General features: G+C 45.7%; 1 protein-coding gene and 1 non-coding gene across 2 annotated transcripts; both read right to left on the bottom strand.

The window, feature by feature from the left end:
- Positions 1 to 519: 519 nt before the first annotated feature.
- Positions 520 to 4,526, bottom strand: SPN (sialophorin). The gene is made up of 3 exons (XM_014556611.2): positions 4,520 to 4,526; positions 4,385 to 4,451; positions 520 to 4,026 (listed from the first exon to the last, which is right to left on the bottom strand). The coding sequence occupies exons 1-3, from the start codon at positions 4,524 to 4,526 to the stop codon at positions 2,808 to 2,810; spliced, it is 1,293 nt and encodes a 430-aa protein (XP_014412097.2). The 3' UTR covers positions 520 to 2,807.
- A 7,003-nt stretch (positions 4,527 to 11,529) lies between these two features.
- On the bottom strand, positions 11,530 to 11,672 carry LOC116657668. The gene has a single exon (XR_004312865.1). It is a non-coding gene; the product is annotated as a U4 spliceosomal RNA (small nuclear RNA).
- Between the last annotated feature and the right edge of the window lie 9,360 nt (positions 11,673 to 21,032).

Here is a 21,032-nt window from a genome sequence, read left to right as displayed (position 1 = left end):
TGGTAATTAACTTTTGCAAGAGGGGGAAAATGCTATTTTACTATACCCCTAACCCCAAGAAAAGCACATGGTATATTCAGGAAACTACAAGGAATTTCATGAGGCTGGAGAGCTTATAACTCTTGGGCCAAGGGCTGACCAGGCAGGGGTGTGCAGAGGAGAGGGAGGGCCAGATCTTAAAGGGGTCTTATACTCCATGCTAAGGAAGATAGACTCCTGACGGCCTTAGAGGGTGAAGGGGTGATCTGGACAGAGTGGCCCTTTAGAAAGGGCAGAGGGTGGAAGGGACGGGACTCAGGAAACCAAAAGGGCAATCTCTGCAGGACCCAGGCGGGCTGTGACGGGCCTGGAGAGAAGGGAGGGCTCCCAGGGACCCTGCAAGAAGAATCAGCTGGAATTGGCACCCGGGCAGTGAGGCCAGAGGAGAGAGTGGGGCCCTTCATAGCGTGGCTCCATCCTACCCTTCCAGCCTCCTCAAACCAGACACCCCCAGCCCCCGCAAACACCTTTTTGTTAACATTTTTGAAATCAGAAAAGTCATCAATATTTATTGTATACAATATGGAAAATACAAAAGAGTATGGACAAAATAGAAATCACCCCATACCCTTACAGAGAACCGCAGTAAATATTTGGGATATCTCCATCAAATTTTTCGTTTTCTATAATGTCTATGTTTTTGCATGTTTATTACAAAACTAGAATCATATGTATTTACAGATGAGTAACTAGTTTTATTCCCTACTTAAATTTACCATTTAACATTATATTGTAGGCATTTTTCAAAGTCATGATATAATTTTTGAAAACAGGATTTTTCCCAACCATTGTAAATATAATAGACAGTTGACAACTTTTTCATAACTGATAGGTTTGGTCCTCTCTTATTATGGTGTTTTATATTTCTTTCTTATTTCTCTTTTTTTCTTTCTTTTTAGCCTTATAATATTTACTGCTTCCTTCTATAAGAGCCCAGAAAATACCCACCCCCATTGCCACCCACACCTGCCATTTCCTTCAGGATGCGCCCAGGACCCCGAAATCAGTGATGGTTCAGAAGATGACTGCATGTGTCGAGTGGGAGTGGGAGGTGTGAAGTTGGTGGTCTCTGAGTTCAGTAACAATATTTTCTAAACCTGAAATTGGGGCAGTTGTTTTGACAAATCTAAGACAACATTTGCGGTGTCCCGAAGGGACTTTTGGAACTCACTTCTGCTGTCCTGGGGCGACGATTGGTCCAAACAGTGCATTTTGAGAAGTAGGAGAAGGCATCCAGACGTGGGTGGTGAAGGCTGGATTTCCACCCCAGCTCAGCCCGTTCCCACAGACCAGGCAGAAGTGGCACAACTCTGGGCACATCTTCAGCCCCTTTTGGCCCCTTTTCCTCCATCCCTCCCCTACTCCATGAACTGACCAATCCAGGCCCTTTCCCTGTCTCCCGCATCCCCTCCAGTCCAAGCTACCTGGCAGTCACACTCACATGGTGTCCCTTGGTCTCTCTGTAGGTCAATGTGTCTGCTCTCAGCCACTGTTCCTTCTGACTCAACAACTTCCTCTTTGCAAATTTCCTCTTGGCCCTGGGGAAATACCAACGGCCTCTGGTCCCTGCGGCGCCCTGGGCTCTGGCCTGGGCTGACCTCAGAGACAGACAGCACAGTTGGGTCTTGTCCCCTCCCTCCTTTCCACCTCCTGGTTCCAGGGACCTGTCACAGCTGACTCTCACCGATCCCCCTTGGAGAACCGAAGAGGAGATACCGTCAACACATTAAACATGTAACAGCCTCAGCAAGACCCACTCCAGGTCTCTCGGGTCTCTCGTGTGCACGTTGGAGTTGGAAGGGGAGGTTCTTTGAGGAAGGGATGTTGCGGCTGAGCTGAAGAACTACACTTGGTCACACATGCAGCCCTTCTCTCAAGCCCATCACAGACGGAGTTAAATCTCCTACCTCCACCCCATGTGAGCAAAGATGAGAGCACATGTGTTCTCAGCAGCTCCCCAGGATGGCATCTGAGCCTCTGCAGCCCTTCCTGCCCACTCCCTCACACCATCTGTACTCGCCACCACCCTTCACAAGCATCACAAAGTCCTTGCCTCTTGCATACAAACCGTACGCATGACTGGACCCACGTGGATGCTCAGACTTCTAAGAACTGCTCCTGCCCAGAAACACTTCTCACCTCTGTTCTTCAGAAGAAGCTTTGGGTTCAGCCTCAGTCTAGAGGTGGGTGAGAGGGGGTGGTTTGAAACATGGGCCAGCCTAGAGTCCAGGTGCTGTCACAGACCCTCCGAAGAGCACAGCGAGGTGATGCCACCTAGCCTGTGCTCCAGGCTGGCCCGGCACAGAGCACTGGGGCCCAGAGTTAAACGAGGTTTGTGGGCTGACCCGGTAGGACTGTCCTCATCTGTGGGGCCAGATGTACTTTCCAGAGTCATCCTAAGCGGGAGTTTGCGGCGTTGCCTTTTCCTTCTCCTCCCCAGACTCTGGTGTCTCTGGGGAATCCTCTGAGAAATCTGAGGTCAAGGAAGTTTGGCATTCTAGAAGTCAGCAGCTGGCCTCAAGGGCAAAAACCTGGAGAAAATGTGATGGGAGAAGTAGGGGTTGATGAGGAAGTCTGGTTCACGCAGTCTACAAGCACTCAGTGGGCGTCGGCACTGGGCTAGGCGCTGGGTGCGGATGCCGGCTAGAAGATCCAGGGTTAAGAAGCCAAATAAGGATTCGGGGTGAAGATACTACGCGAAAACCCAAAGGATGCTGGGTGATGATGGGTTTGGAAGTAATGATAGGGAGTCTTGTTATTCTCGAGCCCTAAGGGGCCTTCACATCTCTCGCTTCTGGCCCATCAGGAACAGAGGCTTCCACAGCCCCGTCCTCTCTGCCCACCAGTGGCTCTTTCTCCCCATTTAGGCTGGAGGCTGACTGGGCTTTTAGATCCTCCAACGGCAGGGAGTCCTGATGAGACTTCTGTGTATTCAAGAAAGTGGTGAGTGTAGACCGCTGGTCGGACCCCTCTCCCTGGGGGACCCCGGAGCCCTTGTCAGCCCTAGACACTCCGTCTGTTTTTATCATGGCCTCCTCGTCAGACACTTGTGCTCGCCCAGCCCAGGCATCTCCTGCCCCGTTGCGCTTCCCACCCCTGCTTAGTGTCAGGACTCCTGTCCTCTGCTTCTTCCATCGGACACATAGCAGGAGTAGGCACAGGAGGACAATGATCACCAGTAGGGCCACCAGCAGCACACTCACCAGCAGGGTGACATTTGTCCCCGGATGTAATTTGGGGAAGGATGTACTGCTTATGGTGACTATTTTTTCCCCAAAGATGGTGGAGCCACGGGTCCCCATGGAGGGCTTCAGAAAGATAATTGCCGTGGTGACAGAGAGTCCCCTGGTCCCACTGGAGGTCTCCAGAGAGCTAGTTGCCGTGGTGATGGGTTCCCTGGTCCCACTGGAGGTCTCCAGAGAGCTAGTTGCCGTGGTCACAGAGGGTCCCCTGGTCCCACTGGAGGTCTCCAGAGAGCTAGTTGCCGTGATCAGAGAGGGTCCCCTGGTCCCACTGAAGGTCTCCAGAGAGCTAGTTGCCATGATTGTATCAGTGACAGTGTGGGATTCTGAAGAGTCCATTACTGGGTGGGCAGGCACACTGGTTGCTTCCAAGATTTCCGGGAGCACCGATGAATTCTTGGTCATAAGCTCCTGGGAGCTTATTAACCTCGGTGCAGCAAGGTCACTGCTGGCAGCAGGGGAAGTCCCAAGAGTGGATAAAAACTCACTGGCTGGATCAGAAGTTGAGGAAGGTGGGAAGGTCGGGTGCACAGTGCTGTCAACCACCTTTGTAAGATGGGATGTCAATGAGGTGAATGTTGTGGTCTCATGGATATTTGAGGTCGAAGAACCAGATAACGTGCTGGATTCAGACATTGGCGAAGTAGTTATGTTCTCTGGGCTCACGGTTTGGACCCAGACACTCCCAAAGAGGAAGAGAAGGAGGGTCATTTCCAAGGCCACAGGCATGAGCAGGAGTTGGGACCTGAGGGGGGGGAAGTTGGAGAAATAGAACACATAAGGCGCTGGGGATGGGAGGAGGACTGCCCACTTCCCTGCTAACTGCTGGGCGAAATCTGCGGTTCAACGGCTTTTTCCACCGGTGCTTTGAATAGTATCAGAAATAACAAAGGAACAGATACTGGCCGCTCCCCCATCAGCTCTAGCCCATAGGCCCCCTCAGGCCATGGCAGCTTGCTCTCCAGCAACAGCCACCTGCTCCCTGCCTGGCCTGACCCTATTCAATCCCATTGGCTCCTCATCCTCCTTTCCTGATACCCGTCAAGCCAGAGGCACATTCCCAGCTCCACTGAGGCTCCTACCCACCAAGTCACATCTCTTACCAGCTCACTCGATAACGCACAGGGCTGGGGCCAGGCTGCTCCAACTCCTCCTGAAGCTGGGGCAAGACTGGCGGACAGGGCCCCAAGGGGAAAGGAAGTGGCCCTGGCTCCACCCACGCCAGCATCCTGCCCCACCCGCCATGCTCCCACATTGCCGTACAATGAGAGTGGCATCACTTACTCTCTCAGGGTCTGTGATGGTGACAGGGGCTTTAGGTCTCAGCTGAGGCCGGTGGGGATGGTGGGTGGGGTCTGGAATGAGGATGCCTGGGTCTTGCTGGAGAAATGGGATGCCAAGGGGTGAAGCGGGGATAGAGTCAGAGCAGGGGTGATGGAAATGTGTGCTTGAGACCCAGGGGGTGCAGAGGAGGAGATGGGAGGAGTAGGTGGTTTCCTTTGCATTTGTGGTCCCCCAGCTGTTAAGCCAGGACCCAAAGCTAGCACTTTTTCTGCCCTGAGAGCTCCCAGGAAGTACAGGGGCAAGAGGAAGCCCCCAACTCTGGGTGATGGCAGCGAAAGCCTTTGCAAGCTGTGTGAAATCCCTGGTGGGCTCTTGACTTCCCAAGAAGCTGATGTGGGGTGGTTACCACAATGGCCCCCAGTTGTGGACCGCCTGACTAAATCCAGGTGGTTATTAGGCACTGTATACGCTATGATCTTATTTTTACAGAAGACTAATGAAAATGTGGGAATCTACATGGAAGATAGTCTGGATAAGTATCTACTGAGATATTACCAAGATTTTTGGGTAGGTATGAGCTTTGACTTTTGATATGTGTATGGTTTGGGGAGGCAGGTGCCTTTCTTTTAAAAAAAAATCAAAACTGACTTTCATGTTTGAAAGTAATAATACATGTACATGAAAGATGATTGAAAGAGGCCAACGTCAAGGCCTGGGATTGTATCCCACTCATAAGCTAACGAGTTAGTCTGACAAAGATGTGAGATTCCTGGGTCAGAGACACAGGAACCCACTACTCATCGCTCAGCTAACGGCAGGGACACTGGGTCTGCTTCAGTTCCGCTTGCCCCTGAGTCCCACAGGGCTGACACAGAGGGGCTGGCCTCACAGCTGAGGAACACTGAGCTTGGGGAATTTCCCCCTTTTTGAGCCTGCTATTTGTCCTGAAGGGAGATGTTACTTCACCCCCACAGGGTTACTCAACCCTGAGAGATGGCCTGGATACAGAGCATCCAGGACCTTGTATTGGCATATCAGTGAGAATGCAGGGATGCTCAGGGCCAGGCTGGATTGCCTCTCCCAGCAGGCAGGAGTGTATGAAGTGAAAAGGCTCTGTACGTCTGCCACCAGATAGACAGTTGTAACAATGGCTATACATGCATATACACATGTATGTTATTATAGTATTCAATTTTATTGTATATACGTTCTCTCACTTTCCTTTTTTTTTAACTGAACAAAAAGAAGGAGCATGCACAAGATCCTGGGTTCAATCCCCAGTACCTCCATTAAATCAATAAATAAACCTAATTACCTTCCCCTGCCCAAAAAAAAAAAAAAAGAAAAAGAAAGAAAGAAAGAAAGATCAGATAGTATGAACAAAAAGAAGGAAGGAAGGGAGGAAACCATTCCATTGTAAGACATTAGGTTGTTTCCACATTTTGTCGTTGCAAACAGAAAAGTAGGAACAATTGGCGGCAAAGTAACTGGAGGTTAAAAAAATTTTAATTCCAATATATCTAAAAAAATGTTTGTAAGATGGCATAAAGATGCCCAATTTCTCAACCTTTAAAAAAAAATCACTGAAGCAAAATTCATTGTTGACAAAACTGTCATTTCAACTAAATTGCTGCTGACAAAGTGGTACACTCCCCAGGCCCGATGTTAAGCCTCAGTTCTGGGGCGAGTGGAGAGGATGTCGCTGGGTCCAGGCTCTGGCCTGAAGCACTCAAGAAACGATCTGACCAGCACAGTGTGTAGACCCTGGGGTGGAGGGAGAGATGATGAAAATATGAACAAGGAATGGGCCCTGCCCTCAAGACATCGCAGAAACACAATACTTAGAAATTCAGTAGCAGCAGTTGGCCAGGTACAGAACTGAAGGTTCTCTGCGCATGATTCCAGCTGCTCCTTATAGCAAGCCCATTTTACAGGTGAGGAAGCTAAGGTACAGGGAGGTTAAGTCATGTGCCCTAGGCATTTCGAATGGGCCAGCACTTTGCATTCACAAAGCACTTACTCTTCACAACAACTCTGATCATTCAGATCATTCCCTGAACTTTAACAGGTAAAGAAACTGAGAAACAAAACAGTTAGGAGAATTGGCTAGGCTCAGACAACCAGCCAGCGCTAGAGATGAACTCCAAAACCATGTTGGTCTAAGGACCCCAGGCCAAGAATAAGGATCTCCCAGATAGTACCGCCATCTGATACTTAATAACTATGTTGCATTTAGACACATGCTTATGGATAAATAATTCAAATAATAGAATACTCATTAAAATAGGGGCAAGGTTCAGCCTTAGGGAGTGTCTAAGAAGACTGCAGAGAAGCAACATCTTTAAAGGCTAAGGGGCATAGGATCACTTCTCTTTCTCCTACAGCCTACATCCAATCTGTAAATTCTGCACTCTCTACCTTCAAAATGGGGCTAGTGTCTGATAACCACATCCTGGCTAAGTGTCCACTGATAGATAAATGGAAGAAGAGGTGGTATATATAAACACTGGAATATTACTCAGCCATTAAAAAAGAACAAAATCTTGCCATTTGCGACAATGTGGATGGACCTAGAGGGCATTGTGCTAAGTAAAATAAGTCAGACAGAGAAAGACAAATACCATATAATTTCATTTATATGTGAAATCTAAAAAACAAAACAAATGAACAAACATAATGAAACAGAAACAGACTCATAGATACAGAGAATAAACTGGTGATTGCTAGAGGAGAAGGTGGTGGGAGGAATGGATGAAATAGATGAGGGAGTTTGTGGTATGAAGATTCAGTTACAAAATTAAGGGGGGGGGAATTGGGGGTACAGCTCAGTGGTAGAGTGTGTGCTTAGCATGCACGAGGTCCTGCGTTCAATCCCCAGTGCCATCATTAAAAAAAAAAGAAAGACTAATGGGGATGAAATGTACCACAAGGGGAATAGAGTCAATAATATTGTAGTAACTTAGTGTGGTGACAGATGGTAATGAGACTTGCCGTGGTGATAAATTTTGTAATGTAATGAAATATCAAACCACTATGTTGTGCACCTGGAACTAACAGTGTTGTAGGTCAATTATTCTTCAATAAGTAAATAAGGAGGAGGGGAAAGGAAAGAAGAACCTGGAACATGTTATTGCATCAGAAAGTAAGGCAGTGCTCCAAGAATGATGGAACTGTATCAAAGGACAAGGAACTAGCTTGAAGAAGCTCCTCCGGCCCAAGCAGGGGGACCTTGAGCATCAGAATGAATAATGGCTGTGATCAACTAACACGTTGAATGAAAAAAGAACCCATGAGTTCATATTGATTCTGAAAATATTAGAGAGACCCAGAGTGAAGAAGGAAGGAAGGGAGGTGGAAGGGAGGAAGGAGCATAGGGAAAGTTCTTTTACAGTAGGAAACCTAACATAAAATTGTAGAAGGAATGTAAAGTTTAAAAAGGACCAGTTTACAACCACCATGATAATAATTGACTCAGGTAGGAATGATGTTTAAAACCATTGGGTGAAATTGGAGTAGCGACGTCAGGGGTGCATAGAGGATATTTTTATAGTCTTAAATTATTTCCCCACAAGCTACGTATTCATTACCAAGGAAAAGTAGCAATTTTACGGTGGAGAAAACTAACAGACATCATCTTAACCAAGTGATCAGAGTTCACATGACCAGTGATGGAGGCTTCAGGTATGATGCATAGAGAAAGACCCAGCATCACTTCTGTCCTAGCAAAAAATGCATAACCTGAATCTAAGTTTCAAGAAATATCAGGCAGACCCAAATTGAAAGACATTTTACAAAACAGCCGGCCTATAATCTTCAAAAATGTCAGTGTTAGGAAGGACAAAGAAAACCAGAGACATTCTTCCAGATCTTAAAAGAATAAAGACATGTGACAACTAAATGCAATATGGCATCCTGGATTGGGTCTTAGATTTGGGGGCGGGGGAGAATGCTATAAAGGAGACCATGGGGATAACTGGCAAAATTCAAATAGACCGTAGAGTATATAATAGTACTGAATTAAGATTAACTTTCCTGAATTTGATAAATGTATTATGGTTATATTCCTAGTTTGCAGGAAATACATGTTTGAAGTATGTAGGATTGATGGTACACAATGCAGAAAGTTCCTCTTAAATAGTTTCACACACACATACAAAATAATAACAATAAAAATATAGGAGATAAAATAAAGCATATGGGGCAAAATAATATGCAGTGAAGGAGCTTGCGGGTGGGTGAATACAGACGTGCGGGAGAGGTGCTGGGGGCGGGGCATGGAAGCTCCGGTCCCTTTCCCCATACCTTCCCTGTGCATCTCTTCCAGTTTACAGTTCCTGCATTACATACTTTTATAACAAATCAGTAACCTCACATATTTTAACACTTTCCTGAGTCATTAATTCCCTGTATTTATTTAGCACCTGATATTTGTTATTGTATTACTTTATTTTTTATTTTGGCAGGAGGGGGAGGTAATTAGGTTTATTGATTTTTAGAGGAGGTACTGGAGATGGAACCCACACTTGAAATTTGAAAAGAACTCAACTATTAAATGAAAAAGCAGGAATGCCCATCTTGCAAATCTCAGATCTCGTCTCGGGTGCTCATAAAAGAAGAGAAAAAGGCCTCTAGTTAGCAGTCGTCAACAAAAATGCTGAGTGGGGTCATTATATTTCCCCAGAGTCAGGAACAAAGAGGACCCAGACAAAGCTTCTGAGAACTACGGAGTTTTTAAGATGTATGGAGATGCTGGACTGAAAATGTAACTCCATCACCCACCTATCATGTGCTCAGGCATATAACAAAGGGGCAGGTTAAAAAAAAAAGGTAATGAAGCCATGTGAAGGGTCAATGGGTGGACTGTATCATTCTTGTAACTTCTCTGTGTTTGAAATTTTTCAAAATACAAGAACATATAAAACATAGAAAGATCCAGAATCTGACTACTCTTCCCCACCTTCACTGCTACCCATCTAGCCTAATGCCTTGTCTTTCCCCACCTCCCTTCAGGCTCTTATCCACGGAGCAGCCAGAAGGACCCAGATCAAACATCTGATCCCACCCGTCCCCTGCTCTAAACCCTGAGACAGCTCCCACCCCACTCAGAGGAAAAGCCTGAGTCCTCAAAGTGGACGGCAAGGCCATACCCACTCTGACCCTCATTCCCTCTGCTGCTGCCACCCAGGCCTCCGTGATGTCCCTGGAGAATCTGAGCCCTGGGGCTTTTGTGCCATCTGTGGCCCCTTCTGGAAGCCTCTTCACCCAGATATCTAAATGGCTTTGCCTGGCTGTTTAAAATTGTACCCCTCCCTTTGGCCTACACACCCCATCCCCCACCCCCGCTTTCTCTCTCTGGCACTTTCTCACCTAATACACTGCCTTGTTTCCTTTCTTATTTTGTTTCTGTCTCTCTGCCACTGCTGGAACATAAGCCCCACGAGAGCATGGATGTGTGTCTGTTTGCTGCTCTGCCACCAGAACCTGGACAGTTCTTGGTACACAAGAGGTGCTCAGTGACGTTTACTGGCTGACAAGGAGTCTTCTGGCAGAGAGAAGGAAGAGGGCATCAGGCTGAAGAACTGTGCCCTTGAAGGCAAGGAGGCCAGAAAGGGACCAGGCAGGGACGGGTTGCCGTGAGCACTGGGTGTGCCTTAAACTTTGAAGCCTCCACCCAGCCCGCAGACCTCCAGGAAGTCATGCGAGGTCATCAGATGTTCTCAGGTGCAGGACTGATGCGACCAACTGGTGTTCAATGAAGGTAGTGTTTCTTCCCTCCCCAGACTCCCATCTCCCATTAGGGTTTGGACTTTGAGCTCTGACCTTCTGCAGGTCTCTGAGGAGCTGTTTCCAGGCAGACACGCAGACAGACAGGAGCTGGAGTGGGAGAGCCTCCTCCTTGCCCCAAACCCAAGGCCAGGGAAGCCTCAGAAGAAGGGTCTGGGTACCTGAGCTGCATCACCTACTGTCTGTGTGGCCTTCGGTTAGTCCTGTCATCTCTCTGCCTGTTTTTTCATCTGTAAATAGGGACAATAATGCTATTTTTCAAAGTTCTTGGGAGGATTAAATTAGATAGTGTGAGGGGTCCCTAAGTAAGAGCCTGGTAAATAATGACTGATGCTGTAAGAGATGAATTGTGACGTCCTATCTGGCCCCCAAGGCCTGGGGCCCTTTCCTCTCATCCACAACCCTCTCCAGGAACAGGATTGACAAGTCAGGCAGCCCTTGTCCCCACTTTCCATCTGATCAGAAAGACACTTATGTACTAATTTATCATTGAACATAATGGTTTTTAATTTTTATTAAGGTAATGCATACTATAAGCACAGGGTGTTTATCATGAATGGTAATACTCCTCCCCTTTCCCTCCCAAGTCATGGTCCTGGAAAGGAACCATTTTTAATCCCTTTAACTGAATTCTTCTGGTGGGTCAACAGATATCAATATCCTTCGACAATATCCCTCAACAATATGCTAATTCTGCTATTTCTTTTTTTTCTTCTTTTTTTTCACTGGGATTTGAACCCAGGACCTTGTGCATGCTAAGCATGTGCTCTACCACTGAGCTATATACCCTCCCCCAAGTTCTGCTATTTCTTGATATATCCATCTTGTCTACTGGCTTCTAGCTCCAATGGAAGAGGATTTGACCCACTGGCCCTGTCCCACTTCCCAGGTCAACTATAACCCTCTTTTTAGGCCCTTTGTAACTGTCACTAAAGTTGTTTTTGTTGCTGTAAATAATAGCTCCCCATGGTCATTTTCAGTATCAGTTGTCAGGTGCAGTGGTACAGTGGTTGAGGGAGTGAACTCTGGGGCCAGACTTCCTGGGGCCAGACCCAGGCTCAGCCACTGACTGAGTGTGTGACCCTGGGCAACAAATGTCACCTTCCGGTGCCTCAGGTTGCTGATCTGTGAGATGGGCTAGCCTTGCCCCGAGGATTCAGTGATTTTGGACCGGGGGAGCACTGGAAACAGTGCCAGCAACCCGTTAAAGAACACAATTCAATTGAGTAAATTTGAGGATCTAATTGGCTTTTTTTTTTCAATTAGCAATAATCATGCCTCAGATAAACCTCATTGGCTATGATACTGACACTGTTCAAAGCTTAATTAGCTTTATTAAATGATCCTGAGTCAGGCAGCATCCCACCTAGTAAGCAGAGAGGTACTCTGAGGGGCTGTGTACATGGAAGACTTTTATTGGCAGAAATGGGGCAGGACCAGGAGACGATTAGCAAAAGAGAAAAAAGGATTATTTCAGGCAAGGACACCTCTTAGAGGCAGGGATCAGGAAAAGCTGGGGTCTAATCAGGAAAACTACCCCACCAGTGTTGATCAAGAACTTCCATGCTGATTAATTTAAAACTTCACGCCTGGGAGAAGCTGAATTAAGTTAGGTATTAAGTTTTGGTTTTGGTGACTTGGCTTAACAGAAGTGACTCTATTTTGGGTCTGTTGTCTCTTTTTTAAAAGACCCTGAGTGCCATGTAAACATTGGCTGCTATAAATTCATGATTATCACTCTGTGGCTTCCCATCCCTGATCTCTCTTCTGCCCAATTTCTGGTATGTGTACATTAATTGTTGCAATGCTTAAAGTAGCTAAAACTCGCATTCTCTTCTTTGCATTGTCCAGAGCTGCCTGTCCAATGTAGCAGTCACTAGCCACACGGGGCTATTTTAATTTAAATTCATTAAAGCTCATTAAGATTTAAAATTCAGTTCCTTGGCTGCAACTAGCCAGCTACCTTTCAAGTGCTCAAAAACCACATGTGGCTAATGGCTACCGCACCAGATAGCACAAAAGCAGAACATTTCCATCATCTCCAAAATTCAAGATCAGCACCATCTGGTCCAGAGTTTGAGTCTAAAAATGAAGAGCTACTAATTTTCTCTCCTTTTAAAGATTATATAAATATTGTTCAGTGCACAGCCTAATAATTTACTGTGATTACCCATTCTTAACTATACATCATTTAATTTTTTCTAAAGTTTCTAATGGCTTTTCCTAATTGCTTGCTCTGTGTGGCCTACCCGCCCCCCTGCATCTCCCAATGGCTACACAGCTTCATCCTGGGACTGGTGGCTATTTCCTTCCCAAGTGGGGTCCCCTGTTTCCTGCATCCCACATCCTCTTCTTTCATGGCTTATCCCCTCATTTTTGCTGGAACACATCCTCAAGTCACTTCCTAAGAAGAAGATAAGCTTTCTAAATAATCTTGCACTTAAATATGTCTTTATTCTCACATTTGCTTGATACAGAATTCTAGGCTAAAAATCATTTTCTTTAGAACTTAGAAGGCATTGACTCATTTTCTTCTAGGCTCTGGATACTTGATCTTGCTGATAAAAACTCTGAGCCTAATCCAAGAGGTTTTTTTCCCCTTAAAAAAAAAAAAAAGGAAAAACTGGAAAGTTCAGTCTTCAATTTGGGAAGTTCTACTCTGGTACCTAAAACACCAAATAGCTTTTCATGAGCTCACCCTGAAGTATGAATAGACTTTAAAGAAATACCAGACATTCAAAAAAGCCCTGAAACTTGAAAGCGCTTGAGCTTGAAATCCAGATAAACTGACCCAATCATCCATCTTGCCTCCCTCTTTCCTAACGGTTTTTTCAGAGGCCACCACCTTGCATATCAGTGCACTGACACCCTCCTGCAGCTCCAGGAGAGAGTCTGAGAGCAACAACCACCACCTCCACCCACAGTTGGGTCAGGAAAGGGAATGTGACCCAATTCTGGCCACTGAGATATAAGCTTAATGGAAAGGTCTTCCTTACTTAAAAAAACAAAAAAACAAAAAACAAAAACAAACATAACAGGGCAAATGACTTCTCTTTTCTCACCAGCCATGAGTAAGGACACATCCCACAACTCTGAGAAGAACCAGCCCTAGGATGCTAACAATGTTTTGGGTGCAGAGCATGGAAATAAACAGCATGGGGTCCTTGAGGAATTATGAAAACCAGATCAGTGGGCCCTGAATCCCACCTGTCTCCTCCTGTGGACTTCCTATAAGTTTGATCTTTAGTTACTGCAGCCAAAAGCATCATAAGTACATGAACAAAATGAAAAGTAATCCTGGAAGAAGCAATAGAATTTATACAAAAAAAGAAAGAAAATTCTGATATTCTTAGAGAAGTTTGAGAACATATGGCCTCCTTAAAATAAGAACAGGATGCCATGAAAAGAAATAATTAGAGTACAAGACTGAATCCTTAAAAATTAAAACCGGGATACTGATTTAATAAAATGTTGAAACATAAAACAGAGTAACTATCCCGGAAAATAGAATCCCTCAAAAATGGAGGGTGGAGGAGAACATATGAGAGACACTTCACCTGCATTATATCAGGTGAAGTGATGCTGCTGTAACAAAAGATCCAACAATGTGGTTTCTGAAAGAATAAAGCAGGTTAATGGAACATGTCCAAGTTAAGTGGTGGTGGTCAGTGAGGAGCTCAGCACCTCACGTCATTCAGGGACCCAGGCCCCTTCCTAGTCATCGTTCTGCCTTTCACTAGGGCATGTCTGCTGTCTTGAGTTCTAACTAGCCAGAAGGAAAAGAGAGCATGGAGAAAGCATGCCTTGCCCATCTTCTTAAGCCTAAGACTAGAAGTCCTAAACATCAATTCCATCATATCCTTTTGGGGAAAACATATTGGATGACCATGCCTAACTGCAAGGGAGGTTGGGAAATGTAATTCAGCCATGTTCCCATGGGGTGAAGGGTTAAGTGGATTTTGGTGGATAGTGAGTAGCCCTCACCACAGAGACACAGCAGATCAATCCAAGAGACCCAAGCCAACCATGTCAGGAAGACAGCAACTAAAAAATAGCCAATGTAATCTTGAGAAAGAAGAACAAAGCTGGAGGCATCACACTTCCTGATTTCAAACTATATTATAAAGCTAAAATAATCAAAACAGTATGGGGGGAGAGAGTATAGCTCAAGCGGTAGAGCACATGCTTAGTATGCATGAGGTCTTGGGTTCAATCCCCAGTACTTCCTCTAAGGATAAATAAATAAATAAACCTAATTACCTCCCCTTACAAAAAAAAAAAAAAGTGACCCCAAAAAAACAGTATGGTATTGGCATAAAACAGACACAAAGATCAATGGAATAGAATAGACAGCCCAGAAATAAACCCATAAAATACAGTCAATTAATTTACAATAACAAAGCTAAGAATATACAATGGAGAAAGGGCAGTCTTTTCAATAAACGATGCTGGGAAAACTAGACAGCCACATGCAAAAGAATAAAACCACCCATATCTTATACCATACAAAAACAAACAAACAAATAAACAAACAAACAAAAAACCTCAAAACGAATGTAAGTCCTGAAACCATAAAACTCCTAGAAGAAAACTTAAGTGATAAGCTCCTTGACATTAGCCTTCACAATGACTTTTTGGATTTGACACCAAAAAGAAATATAAGTAAGTGGGTTTACATCAAACTAAAAAGCTTCTTCACAGCAAAAGAAACCATCAAAAAAAAAAAAAAAAAAACCCATCATTAAAAATAGGCAGATGATCTGAATAGACTTGTTCCCAAAGAAGACATTCAAATGGCCAACAGACACATGAAAAGATCATTGCTGTATACCTGAAACTAATATAATGTTATATGTCAATTACATCTCAGTTTTTTAAAAAGATGAAAAGGTTAATAAAAAATGAGAAAAAAAAAATCCAAGCCTAAGAAAGGGCAAATAAAGTGACCAACTCCACATTTGACTATGAGCTTCCTGGGGCTGACCCCAGAGGGGACAATTTACATGATGAGTTCTCTTAGTCAAAAAGGAACTAACACAAGAAACCCAGTAATTCCTCAGAGGAGTCCAGTGTTTTCCTGGCACTCACTTCCAAAATTAATTTTCATGTGAGAACATACCTCATGTCGGTTGATGTCATGAATATAACGGCTGACAGGCAACCCATTAGTCAGGAGTAAGGGTCTGGGCCTTGAAGTCAGATGGACCAGCCTGGAAGTGACTCTGTGTCATTAAGTGTGTGCACTTGGGCACATTTCTGAGTCTCAGTTTTCCTGACTTTTAAAATGGGAATGGGGGAAGGTATATCTCAAGAGGGTATGTATATATATATCTCTCATGTGCTAAGCTGAGTTCAACCCCCAGTACCACTTCCAAAAATAAACATAATTCCCCCTACAAAAGAAAAACCTTAAAAAAAAAAAAGGAAATAAAAAGAAAAATCTAAAAGAAAAAAGTAAATAAAATGGGAATAAAGGGTCTACCTCACAATGCTATTAAATTTATTCATTTATTCCACCAATATTTGTTGAACATTAACCACGCACCCAACCAGGAAACAAATAAAGTGCCAGTCACCTGTCCTCCGGGAGGTGAACATCTCCTGAGGAGAGACAGACTCTAGACTAATCTGTAGTGTTAGGTTTTATGGAGGAACATAAAGCAGGAAAGCGAGGATAGGAAATGCTCCTTCCTGCAGGGTGGCCTCTCCAGAAGGTGCCGTCTGAGCAGGAGCCTGAGGGAAGTGAGGCAGCCAGCCATGCGCTACGTGGGGGAGGGAACTCCAGAGAAGGACAAAGCCAAGACAAAGGCCTTAAAACCAGATCATGTCTGGCATGTTCTGGGAACCCCTGAGAAGCCAGTGTGGCTGGAGCAGAGCATGTGATGGGGAGAGGGTGGGAGGGGAGGTCAGAGAGGAAACAGGGCCAGCTCCTGCCAGGTGATCTTAAGCACTTTTGCTCTGAATCAATGGAGAGCCGTTGGAGGGCCCTGCCTTTGCAAAGGGCCTTTCTGGCTGCTGGGGAAAAGACAGGCTGCGGGGGCAGTGGTGGGAACAGGGAGGCCACTGAGGAGGCTCCCGCACCTGCCAGGTGAGAGATAACAGAGTCTGAACCAGGGTGATGGGAGACATGGAGGGGAGTGGTCAGTTGCTGAGTATCTTTTGAGATAAAACCAACAGGATGTCTTAACATTTTGGATAGGAGGGTGTCAGAGAGGGGATCTGACATCACCAAGGTTTTTGGCCTAACTATAAGAACCAAATTGTCACTTTCTGATATGGGAAGGCTAGGGGTGGGGCAGGTTTGGGGAGAAAGATAAAGAATTTACCTGGGGACATGCCAAGTCTGATATGCCCATTAGACACTCAAGTGGAGGTTTTAGGTAAGCAATCCTCTATAAGCTTTTATAAGCACTTAAGGAGTTCACAGAATAGACCCACACTGAAGATGTAAATTTGGGGGCCACTGGCATCTGGGTGGTGTTTAAAGCCATGAGGAGTTCAACTCAAGAGCGTTGATTAAGAGAAAAAGACCAGCACTGACATGTGAGGTGGGTGTGACTCCAGTTACTGACAGGGCCAGTAACTGGCTCAGAGAGGTTAAGTGACTTGCCTAAGATCACACAGCTGATAAGGGGTAGAATCAGCATTCAAAATCAAAACAAGAAGTTCAGATCTTCTTATATGCCTCTAGAGTCATCTATGTAGGCTTCTGTTGATGTAATTTGCTCCATGGCTATAATTTAGAAGATTTAACTGGTGTTCACTCAGACTCTGAAGCTCTAGGTTGTTTCTCCGGTGAGCTTTAAGAAGATCAGGAGAATCAAGAATCCAAGGCTGGGCCTAGAAGTCTGATGGGATTCCCACACATGGAGACACACCAGATCTGTGTGCTTTGCAAAGCCAGAGGTGGTAGGAATCAAAATACTCGATTTTGAAAGTTGGAGGATCTGCCTAGGGATTGGCCAGTAAAGACATGAGTTTGGATCTATCCCAGAATAATGAGTGGAGTACTTAGCATTACACCCCAGCAGGCTTTTCTCCAGTCTGGAAAAATGTCACCCATTGATGTCACCAACCACTTGCCCTCATCCTAGATCTAAATCGAAGGTAATGGTGCTCTTCTCTCCAGGACTGTAATAAAATTAAATGAGAAAATACCAATGAAATCACCCAGCACATGGTAAGCTCTGGCACAGAGTTTAATTTCTTTTTCTTCTCTTGTCTCAGCCATTAAGAATCTCAGCAAAGATCCCTCAGAAGCCATGGAACTTCCAGGGGTCCCGACCTGCCTCTGCCCCAGAAAACTGTTCAGTGTCCCACCTAGGAAGGGGTTTTCCAACAGTTCCTCAGATCCCTGGGGTTCAGAGATGGTGCTTTAGGGCCTGTCACCCTGGGCTGGTTGTCATCTGCCCTCCACCCCCAGATCCCTTCTCTCTGCCCTGGAGGCTCCCTTGCCCTCTGGCTCCCACTTGGGTTCAGACACAGGTAGGATGGGCCGGAGATCAGAGGGGGAGAGAGGAAAGCCAGGACATTCTTTTCCCTCCTTCCCTGCTCTGCGTCACACCTCTGGCAATGGCTTTATCTCCCTATGCGTGCCTGTAGCATCTGTGAGGTGGTCTCCTGTGATGCTGTGATTTGCAATAAGAAATATATACTTGGTCTTTGTCCCCATTTCTGGCAGAGAGCTCCCAAAACCACACACACATGCACTGGAATTGATAATCAGAATTTCACCCCTTCCTCATTTCTCCAGCTTTCACTGGGGTTCAGTGACACTATTTCTTCCTCTTCCTCCATAGTTGTAGAGGTATTAACATTTTCCCATTATTTTTAGTCTCTGGGGGCTTCAACACTCTTTGTAGGTTCTTTATATCCATACCTCTACAAGGAGTCCATATATTAAAGCCTCTAGAATTGTGCTGTACAATATGATAACCACTAGCCACATATGGGTATTGGAATTTAAACTACAGTAATTAAAATTAAATACGATCTAAAATGCAGTTCCTCCATTGCACTAGCCCTATTTCAAGCATTCAGTAGCCAATGTGGATAGTCGCTACAATTTTGAACACTGCAGATATAGAAGTTTTGAACACTATGGAAGGTTCTGTTGGACAGCACTGCTCCAGAACCAGCCGAGTGAGATTCTGTTTCCTGCTGGGAAGGACTGGTACTTACCTGCCCCAACATCCATCAGAACCAAAGCACCTTTATCCAGTTTATACATTTAATCTAGTTTAAACTGTCATTGATTCTCAACTATTCTAACAGGCATTCAAGACATGTTTTATATATAAAATAGATAAACAACAAGTTTCTACTGTACAGCACAGGGAACTCTGTTCAATATCTTATAGTAACCTACAATGAAAAAGAATATGAAAATGAATATATGTATGTGTATATATATGACTGAAACATTATGCTGTACACCAGAAATTGACAAAACATTGTAAACTGACTATACTTCAATAAAAAATAAAATAAATAAAAAGACATAATGTTTAACCTCATACACTGCAGATGAGAACATGCAAGGGCACAGCCGCTTTAGAAAAGTTTGGCAGTTCCTTAATATACAAAATGTTTTTAACCATCTGGTCTTGAATAGTAGAAGTTAGCCAGTCAGAGAGAAGAGGGAAGAGAACTTCAGAGGGAAAGAAGAGCTTCAGCAAAGGCCTGGAGGCAACAAAGAGCCTGTGGGGTGGAAGCTTCTGGAAGAAGTTCACTGTGGCTGGAGAATGGGGTCTGGGAAGGGCTGAAAGCAGTAAACACAGGCCTGTAGGCCCTTGTTAGGACAGGCGGTAGTAAATCTGCCAAGCTTCCTATTCTGTCACTGGCCCAGGGTCCTGGGCAGTCTTGACAGTAATGGCACCATGCTGGTGTCCTGCCACCTGCTGCCCACTATGGAACTTGCAAAGACCAGTGTCTTCCTGACACAGCCACAGGAGTCAAGTTCAGTTAACACACACTGGTGCAGCTGGCCCATTTGTTAAGATACTGGAATAGTTCTGTACCTCTGTGTGGAGAGCCACTGGCCAAGGCAACCCCTCCAGTGCCCCTGTGCCAGTCACTCTGGCTACTCCTTCAGGAAACCGCAGAAGGGCCCACATTCCTGTTACTGATGTGTTTACACCTGAATAACAATAGTACATCCGCTCCTGTGTTACTAGGAGGACTAATGTGTGAACAATTTAGCCTAGTGCCTAAGCACACATTATTAGTACTTAATAAATGTTGGCTATTATTATCATCACCAAGGCAACTTTAGGAACAGTCAGAGCAAAGAATGTTCCCCAGAAGACAAACCTCCAGGGGGCTTTAGATAGATGTCACGTGGCCTGCCTCCTCATGGATCCCAGACTAGTTGGTGGCAGGGAGCCCACGGCCATGACATTCAAGGCTAGGCTTCTCCCACCAGCTTGCTCCCCCATGCTCACCTCTAGCCCACACGGCCTCGGTGTTCATGAACCCAGGGAACAGGGCCTCCTGCTGACCTCCATGGAGGACTCTGGGGACATTTGTGGAGAACCAGAAGCTGCCCTCTACTGTCTCTACTGCCACTGATACTGGGGCACAAGGTGGGGCTGGGCTGGGGTGCAGCACAGTGTAATCAGAGAGCCTGACTGGGGCTCTGGCCAGAATGGAGTAAAGAGTCAAATATACCTACCTTCCTTAAACAAGTGAAAATCCTCACAAAATCCAGGCATTTCAGACACTAAACAACAGGCTGTGCAAGATGGTAACTTATTTAGGTCCTTAAGTAACGTCAAACACCCTCCTCTTCTCCTGTCAAATAGAGATGGGTTTAGCCTGGGAAGTCTGGGTCAGATAAGAGGTAGCAGCACCCTTAGGACAGAGGGCAAATGCCCACATTGTGTCCAAGTGTGACGCGGTCGAGATAAAGAAATATGTCCATAACTGGGCACTGGAGCCGCAGGGCTGATGGCACCGAGAGCTGCAGAGCAGAGACACGTGGGGTAGCGGGTGGAGAACAGGAAAGCGAGAACAAGGATGATAGCATCAGAACAAGAAAACCAGAGGCTGCCCAAGCAAATCTCAGACATCATCAGCATCTGCAGCTGGGTTTTCCAGGCTTGTCACATGCAGTGTTTACCCAGGTAAGTGAGGTCTCACCTACAGGGCAGGCTGGGCCAGATAAGCCTCCTGGAGAACAGGGCAGCAGTGGCCCCCAGCCAGCCGATTGGAGATGTATGCTGGGCTGGCCCCCATGGAGGAGGCTAAAGGTGGGCTAGAAGGTGCTGAACTTACCACGAACAGCATATCATTGAACATGGGGAACGGCCAAAAAGACCAAGGGGCAGCCTGGCCTCCACGGGAAGTTCAGAAATGACTACTGACTTGAAGGAACATTTCCACCCTGGGGTCCTGTGCAAAACACCTGCTACTAAATCTGCCCTTGAGAGAAATTCCTCTTGGGTTGCAGCATCAGGAAGAACTGGGCATCCCCAGGGCTCTAGCTTGGTTCTGGCTGGAAGCAGAGTGGAAGGCAAACTGCCAGGTTCAGGCCTCCCCACTGCCTGGGAACTTGGGGTTCAGTGATTGTGCAATCAGGCAGCAAGCCAGCTGGGCGGATCTAGAAGGGGTGGCAGATGCGTCAAAGTTGTGAAGACACCCAAACTCCTCAGGCTTTGTGGAGCCTGATTCTTCATTCATCTG

This window comes from Camelus ferus, chromosome 18 (genome assembly GCF_009834535.1).
Source record: "Camelus ferus isolate YT-003-E chromosome 18, BCGSAC_Cfer_1.0, whole genome shotgun sequence".
Taxonomy (NCBI): domain Eukaryota; kingdom Metazoa; phylum Chordata; class Mammalia; order Artiodactyla; family Camelidae; genus Camelus; species Camelus ferus.
Note: the sequence above shows the minus strand (reverse complement) of the source record. Positions and strands in the feature narration are given on the sequence as shown.

Coding starts and splice junctions, on each gene's coding strand:
- SPN (XM_014556611.2), bottom strand. Junction 4,027..4,384: donor GTGCGTTATCGAGTGAGCTG/GTAAGAGATGTG, acceptor CCCCCCCCTCAG/GTCCCAACTCCTGCTCATGC.